This window comes from Vombatus ursinus, unplaced genomic scaffold (genome assembly GCF_900497805.2).
Source record: "Vombatus ursinus unplaced genomic scaffold, bare-nosed wombat genome assembly UNPS02014826.1, whole genome shotgun sequence".
Taxonomy (NCBI): Eukaryota; Metazoa; Chordata; class Mammalia; order Diprotodontia; family Vombatidae; genus Vombatus; species Vombatus ursinus.
The window spans coordinates 2,805,333-2,813,953 of NW_020954604.1; the positions used below are offsets into that span (position 1 = coordinate 2,805,333).

Here is an 8,621-nt window from a genome sequence, read left to right on the forward strand (position 1 = left end):
TTCCTTTGTCCAATGTTATTGTTCCCTTTCTAATTCACTCAAGAGACATATATCGCATAAAGGGTTATATTTTTTCAGCTAATTAATACCCCTTTCCCCACCCTTTTTTCTTGTGATTAGTTCTGTGAAATCCTAACTCATTTGCAAGAGGATAATAATACCTGTCAATAACTTATTTATCTAATTATGATGAAAAAAACTCCAAAATCATTTTAAGCACATCTCAAATGACTATGTTGCCTTTTTTTCTTCTATTTAGCAGATAATGAATAATACATCAACGAATCAAATTATAGGTCCCAGTGCACCCAAGGTAAGTAATAAAGTCTAGATTATGATTAAGAATATCTGATCCACATTTTCTAGGTCAAATGACTATATTATCCCCTATTATTCTCTTTCTTATTGTAGAAAATTCATCTTTATTACTCTTTTATTTTTAAAACCCAGATCTTCATTTTTATTTTTTTTTAACTCGCAATGCATCAATTCAAAGGGAGATTGTCAACAAGTACAATGAACTAAGAAGGATGACAAATCCCACTGCTAGAAACATTCTAAAAATGGTAAGTCAAATTCTCTCAGATTCTACTAATTAATTTAATTGCCACTACATAAAAGGTGCTGAAGTAATATCTGATCAGACTAGATTTAGATAACCATGTTCAGCTGTATAAATCAAATTTTGTAAGGAATATAAAACTGGACTGCATTCAGAAGAGGGATTAAGCCTTGTCTAACTTGACCCTTGAGGTCAGGGCAGATATCTGTTCATATAAAAAAGACTATTTCAAGCATTAGAGCTATCCAGAAATAGTATAGATTGCCTTCTGAAGGAATGATTATCCCATCACTGAAACTAAATGATATGAGGAAAGTCAGGGATTTTTGTAGTGTATTCCTCTATTAGATCAAAGGTTAAGCTAGATAACTTCTAAATCCCCTTATAATTCTATGATACTGGGAAATTCTATGGATAATCTAGGTTTTAGAGTGAAGATTGGCCTTTGTTGATCTTTCATATTTAACCTCATTTCTAAGTAGGATTCTTCTGATACTACATTTAGGTGAGTTTGAAAATCTACCAAAATATTCTATTTTTCATTGAGCTTATGTCCAGATTTCCATAACCAGGTCCTTAAGGCAATGCCTTAGTGAAGCTCATTCATGTTATTGATGTTGATATTGTCATTGCTGTCTTTAAGGATGGTTATGGAAAAGAAACTTAATGTAATTAAAAAATCACTTATATGTTAGATGAATCTTACAGGTATTACTAATGCCCAGTATCTATCTTCTGAGAGTTGATTTATCACAAACGTTCTATTATAGAACTTTTATTATTATCACTTACGTAAATATTGCTTCAACACTGAAATTGCTATTGTCTGTTCTTCCAAAAATTCTTTATTTTGTTTATATACAATATAATCTTCCCTAACAAAGCAAGTACATTAAGAGAAGGGAGTAGTTCACTCTTATTCCTGTATTCTTAGCACCTAGCACAATGTCTAGAATATATTAGGTGCTTACTAAATGATGATTATTTGTATATTCTCTCTATCAATGAAGATAACAACCCTCTCTAAACCTCAGTACATGAGTTTTCAATCTGTGGTACACATATCCCCATGGAGCATAAGAAGCTTTTCAAGACAGTATTTGACAAGTAACTCTATTATCTTATTTAAAGTTAATTGATTTCTTTATCTTATTTCTTATGTGCAAATGCATGGAAAACTCTAGAATTTATATCCTCATATTGAAAAGGAAGAACAGGAAGATTTATTAAAAGTCAAAAGGCAAGGGTGTGAAAAAGATTGGGAATCCCTGCTTTAGTAGATGTCTAAGTAAGTTGCTATGACTAAAGGGAAAAAAATCCCATCACTCCATGTCTAATTCCCTCTAGTTCTCTGAATTTGGCTAGGCTAGCACTTTGACAATTGAGTTACATAGTCTTTTGCCAGCCCTGACTTGAAACTTTAACAGTTTGGTAGAAGCAGTCTGAGTTTGGAAATAGACCAAGTAGAGGTATTGCTGAGTCAAGGAGAATAGGTAGTTTAATAACTCTTTGGGCATAATTCCAGATAGCTCTCCAAAGAGGTTAGATCATTTTACAATTCCACAAACAATGAATTGATGTCCCAATTTTTCCACATCCTCTCCAACATTTGTCACTTTCTCCTTCTATCATTTTAGACAATCTGACGTGTAAAATATCTCAAGGTTGTTTTAATGTGCATTTCTCTAATCAATAATGATTTAGAGCATTGTATATGACTATAAATTGTTTAAATTTCTTTATTGGAAATAAAAATAAAATTTTAAAAAATAATCAACAGATTAAAAAGAAGCAGCCTGAGTTTGTGTTCCCCAATATAGCTTTCATTAAAAGTTGGGCATAAGATGATGAGGCATCAGAATGGAGCTTTAGAGGAAATATAGGACCTGTTATGCTGAATTTCCTTCACCTTCTGCTCTATTTGCATAGCCATAAGCCAAGCTATTCCAGAGAAACCTGGAGTCCCAGAAAAAAATGTCTATATTACTGCTCTATAGATGAAGTCTAATAATGACAGTTGGTCTTGACCAAAATATTTCATTCTATTGCACTGTGTGGAATGCAACCTCAGAAAATATTTGGCCTAATGACTGAACCTCTAAAGAAAGCAAAACTGCTTTAGTTGTAGGACAAGAAGGAACAAGGGGACAAAATAATCCTCTATTTGATGTCATCTTTTCTTGCTGAACAAAGCCTTCCTATTTCCATTACTCTGAATATTTTCTGTTATAATTGTCCAATTTATATGTTTCATGGTTCATGGAGGCATGGAATAAAGATGCTACCCTGAATGCTGAGAACTGGGGGAAAAAATACATCCTTTCTCAAAGCCCTAGCAAGAACAGGAAGATTAGTTGTAAGTAAGATTTAACTGTCACTGAAAGTCACAGATCTATTAAACCTCTCCGTTTGAAGTTAAGTCATTAAAATGATGCTGAATTACAATCCACATTTAAAGCAAGAGGCAAGGGAGTGGTGGGGAGGGAGTTGCAATGACTTCATTTTTGAACTTTCCCTTCATAACCTCATTTCTGAGGAGATATGCCTTCCCTTCATTCTGCCTTCCCCTGCCCTTTCTCTTAACTGCATTTTTTTTTTGGATCAGTCAGTCAACAAGCTTTTAGTAAGCACTTACCATGTGCCAGGAACTGTGTTAAATACTGAAGAAACAAAGAAAGGCAAAAACAAACAAAAACTTCATCCAGCAAATATTTATTTTTGTTTGCTTATTTATTTATCTGCCTATTTATGTGCTTGCTTGTTTATTAAGATTGGGTCTCTCTTACGTGGAAATGTGTTTTGCATGACTAGACATGTATAACCTTTGTCAAATTGTTTGCCTTCTCAGTGAGGGGGAGAAGGGAGGGAGGGAGAGAATTTAGAATTCAAAATTTGAAAAAAAGAATGTTAAAATTGTTTTTACATGTAATTGGGGAAAAATAAAATAAAAAGATTAGGTCTCTCTATTTTGCCCGAGGTAAAAGGAAACAGACCTTCACTGGCTGAATCCCAATACTGATCAATTCAGAAGTGTTAAACTACTCTGTTTTTGTTTCTGTTTCTGTTTTTGTTTTTTGGTTTGGGCCTCTTTGCTCCTACTTAGACAGCCAGGTGGCCCTCCCCTGCAAGGGACTTCACCATATTGATTCTTGACTTTTTGTGGACACCTGCTTGGTTTCAGCCTTACTGAAGCTCAGAATCCCAAGCTAAGGTATCCACCAGCCTCAACCACCCCTAGTAGCAGAGTATACAAGTGGTCCACCATGCCTGGCTTACTAAGCTTTCCCTGGTTTGACAGCATTGACTATTATGGATCCATTAGGGGGAAAAATAAGGTCTAAAAGGTATAAAACAGAGCTTGAAACCTCAAAGCAGGATATAACACCTGCAAAGATAACTCAGATACAAAATAATGCATACTTGCTTAAGAGAGGAGAAAAGCATTGTGTAAGGTGAGAGGATGCTAGGTGGAAAGAGCACCAGGCCCAGAGTCAGGAAGACTTAAGATCAAATCTAGCCTCAGACACTTAGCAGCTACAAGATCCTAGGTAAGTCACTTAACCTCTATTTCCCTCAGTTCCTCTCATCTGTAAGAGGGGGATAATAATAATACATACCTCAACAAGGTTATTATGCAAGGTTGTTGTGAGGATCAAAGGAGATAACAATTTTAATGCTTAGTATAGTGCCTGGCACATAGTAAGCACTATATAAATGTTTATACATGTATGTATGTGTGTATGTATATGTATGGAGGGAAAAGACATTTTCAACTGGGGGGGGGAATGAAGGAATTCTTTCAGGTGGAGGAGGGATTTAGACTGCACATGAAAAGATGCAAAGGACTTCAGCAAGAGTAGAGGGGATTCCATGCAGAGAGAATAATATGAGAAACAGACCTTGGAGAGGGTAGTATATAAACTGGGGCCAGCAACAAGTCCAGTTTGGTTGGAACACTGTTTAAGTGGAAGGGAAGAGTGTGAGAAGAGGTTGGAAGGCCAAAGGTATGTCTTTAAATTCCTCTGGTAGAATTTAAACTCCTTGAGGACAAGGAATAGTTCACCTTTGCATTAATATACCCAGTGCCTAGCAAAGTGACTGGCACACAGTAGGTGCTTAACAAATGTTTCTTGATAGATTGATTTTTGATTAAATGCTAGGTTAAGGAGGTTGACATTAACTTAGTAGGCAGTAAGAAATGAATGAAAGGTTTTCAGCAGAAGACTACATGAGGAGATGACAAGGAAGAAAAATTTGGCAAATCTGTGAAACATGGATTTGAATGAATTAGAAAAATAATGCCTTGTTAAAACGCTATTTCAGCAGTCTGTGTGATTGTCAATAAAAGCACGTATAGGATTGGGATATTAGCAATGGAAAGAGAGAGGAGAACTAGTCAACAAGAAATATTGTAGGAATAGAATGAACAGGAATTAATAACTGATTAGATGTGGGAAATATTGTCAAAGATAATTCTAAAGCTTTGAACAGAGGAAATAGTGGTGGTGGTACTGATAGAAATAGCAAAGTCAAAAGGAAGAGAAAAATAATAGGTCAGTTTAAGATGCTGGCACTTAATCCATGGAAAGTTACCCTGCAGACATTTGAAGAGAGAGGTCTGGAGCTCTGAGAACCCAGAGTTGGAGATATATATCTGAGAACCATTTTGAAATGTTAACATTTGAAGCCATGAAAATGAATGAGATTACCAAGAGAGGGAATGTAGATGGAGAAGAGAAGAAACCTAAGGATATTCAACTGGCTAGAAATGTTCAGTTGCTCCCTATTATCTACCATATCAATCGACCAATCAATAAACATTAATTAAATGCCTACTCTGTGCCACTTTCAAAGCCTTATATAATCTGTTCCTATATTATCCAACCTTCTTTTCTATTGTATCTAACACATATCATCTGCTCTTTTAAGGTTTGTCTGCTCCTGTCCCACAAACATGCAATGTTTATTCCCACCTGTGTGCTTTTGATATTTCTTTGAACTGTTTTGTTTCTTCCTTGATGTTCTTTTCCTCATTATCTCCCCAGTTAAATGTTAGTGAACTCCAGCAGGTCAGAGAACACGTCATAGACTTTCCTGATGTCCGCCCAAAGATTGCTATTCAATTCGAGAATGTTTTTCCTCTGCTTTCTTGTCCTGTAAACAGAGAATTTTATTACTTCATTTAAAGAGAGATTCAGATGTGTTCATTGTTTTCACTCAGTAAAATTTAGTTAATAGACTAAAGTAAAATGAATCAGTCAACCAATGTTACCAATAATTTACACCTAAACCTACCTTCAGCATTTGAAAATTAATCATTTTCAAGTCTGAATTTGGATAGGAGATATGAGAAATTTAATGACTGATAGAAAAATTAGGGAGAATATGGTTCACTCAAAAGTGCTTTTGATATGATCATTGAACTACTCCCAAATTCTAACATGGAATGAATATATATATATATATATATATATATCTGGAGAATAAGATATCCAAAATGAAGAAATCCAAGAAAATCAAGAAATTCCCATTGGAATATTCATATTATTCTAATAAATCTTTTAAGGAAAATCCCTATTAAGTCCCTTTTGGCTGATGATCTCATCTGACCTCTTCATGTATATATAGATATGTGTATACATATACATGTGTATAGATACATGCATATATGTATACACACACACACACATGCATATATATATACGTATATATATCTTTTTTTTTTCCTTCTAGTTGCCAACTGTGGGGAAAATATCTACACGTCCACAGGCATCAAATCGTGGTCAGATGTAATTCAAGAATTCTATGATGAAGTGAAAGATTTTCTATATGGATATAGACCTACAAAAAAAGCTGTAATTGGTCATTACACACAGGTATAACTGTTAGCAAAGAAAAAAAAAGAAATGTAGAATGTGTTTATTATAACTTCTAGGAATTGCTTACATATTTTTCTCCTCATTTAGGTTTTCCTATTGGCATTATTAAAGGGTAGGCCAAGTAAACTTTGACCATTTAAAGTAATAGCACCATACTGCTGGAAGATACCTCAGGAACTACCTAGTTCAAGTCTCTCATTTTATAGATAAGGAAACCGAGCCCCAGAGAATTTAAGTGACTGACACAATGTCACATATTAGTAAGTACCAAAGGTAAGATTTGAACCCAAGTCCTCTGAATCCCAAGTCAGTGCAGTTTCCTCTATACCAGTCTAAAAGTCATACATTTGAAAGATCTCTTCTTTTGTAGAGCAGAAGCTACAATTTACAGACATAAACATTATCCCTTCATCTTCTGGTAGTCCATAAACAGTGATCAGATGATATGACTTTAATTTCTTTCCAGAATGGATTGGCTTAAATAGTTGTTTTAGGAATAAAATGACAGGAAGATCTCATAACAGTTTCCATTAAGCAGGGTTGACCTTTAAACTTTCTTCTAGCACTATGATTATAATTATGGTTAAATTTTTTTTTAAAAAAATCTAGATTTCCTTTAGGCCAGGACTCAGGGTATAATACTTAAGGAGAAGGGACCCATGGTATTATTTTATGCAATTTTAGTTTATATTTTTGGTCAGTGCCTGGAATTTCAGCAGTCCAAGGAGCTCCCAGTGTGGAAACATCCATTATTTGTGTGAATCAACAACTTGTCTTTAACTTACCATCTTTTAGAGTTTCCTTGGGCCTCATTAAGCTAGTATGTCAAAGATAGCCCTTGGACCCAGGTCTTCCTCACTCTAAAGCCAGCCTTCTATCCATTACGCCATACTGCTTCTCATGGTATTTTATACATGTTTTAGTTTGGAACACCTATGATTTCAATGGTATAAGGAACTCCTGGTGAGGAAACTCTCTCTACCAATTCAGATTGGTAACTGTTTTACAACATAAACTCAGAAAGTTGCCTGGGTTTAATTGTAGGGGAAAAGAGGGGGTGAGGTAGGGTCAGAAGGTCAGGTAGCAATAATGATGCCAGAAAAGAAAAGGATGGCCATTTTAACATTTTTTAAATGCATAGCCATTAACAGAATGAAGTTCAGAAGGAAGTACGGAAAAGGAGGGCAGCGTTTAAATTTAAATTTATATATATTATATATATATATATATATATATATATATATACACATACGTACATATATATATACATATGTATATATATATGATTTTTAAATTAGAGAATTTCCATACACACGTATCAGAACACCAAAAGAAGATTCTATATGAAATCATAAATCTCTGCTTTGTGCTACTTGCTTTAAGAAGATAGATATAAATATAGAAATAGATATATATATATATATATAAAGTAACATTTATTAAGGGCCTCCACTGCGCAAAGTATTGAGGATCTCACAGCAAAAGTGAAGAAGTCTCTGCCCTCAAGGGATATGATTTGAATCCAAGTCTCTCCTGACTCCAACTTCAGTAATCTTTCACAATGTATAATTAGTGCATGTGGGCAAGTATAAAAAGAGTTTTTCAATAATTAGCTCCTTGGAAAAAACCATTCTGCTTCATTTAAAATTACCTTTTTATCTACAGCTTGTTTGGGCAACTTCTCACCAGTTTGGCTGTGCTCTATCCCACTGTCTCCATAAGAAATTCCAGTACTTCTATGTATGTCATTATTGCCCAGTATAAGTAGAGAATGGGAACTCAATGTTTTAGGGGGGAGGACAGAATGGGAAATGTTGATGAGTTAGATGCCTTTGGTTAATTATAGATTTAGTCCTAATGAACCCAGAGGAATTTCTTTCAAAAAAATCTGTAGAGAAGGACACATGTTGAAATGACTCATAGCCACTAAAGGGATGTGTGACCTTACACTTTACTTCTCTTTGCTTCAGTTTCCCCATTGGTAAAATGAGAAGCTTGACCTATATGTTCTCTAGCAGACCTTCCAGATTTGATATTCTAGGACTCTACATGCTATTCAATCAACTCCAGGGGCTTCCTATTGTTTCAGGGTATGAAAAATCAGAAAAGGATGACTTTTCCATCATTTTTAAGATGTATATAAAGGACCCTCCTTCCACTTTCTCTTCATTTCTTTTGTG

The 8,621-nt window shown here is 34.7% G+C and overlaps 1 protein-coding gene across 1 annotated transcript; it reads left to right on the forward strand.

Moving 5' to 3' along the window:
* Positions 1 to 265: 265 nt before the first annotated feature.
* Positions 266 to 8,205, forward strand: LOC114025021 (cysteine-rich venom protein-like). The gene is made up of 5 exons (XM_027838353.1): positions 266 to 313; positions 501 to 566; positions 5,608 to 5,665; positions 6,296 to 6,438; positions 8,107 to 8,205. Exons 1-5 carry the CDS (start codon positions 266 to 268, stop codon positions 8,203 to 8,205), a joined length of 414 nt encoding a protein of 137 aa, XP_027694154.1.
* Positions 8,206 to 8,621: the final 416 nt, after the last annotated feature.

Bases quoted from the DNA above. Each gene is read 5' to 3' on its own strand.
- LOC114025021 (XM_027838353.1), top strand. From the start codon at position 266: ATGAATAATACATCAACGAATCAAATTATAGGTCCCAGTGCACCCAAG. The intron at 314-500 runs GTAAGTAATAAA...ATTCAAAGGGAG, and splicing joins TAGGTCCCAGTGCACCCAAG to ATTGTCAACAAGTACAATGA. The intron at 6,439-8,106 runs GTATAACTGTTA...TTTTATCTACAG, and splicing joins TAATTGGTCATTACACACAG to CTTGTTTGGGCAACTTCTCA.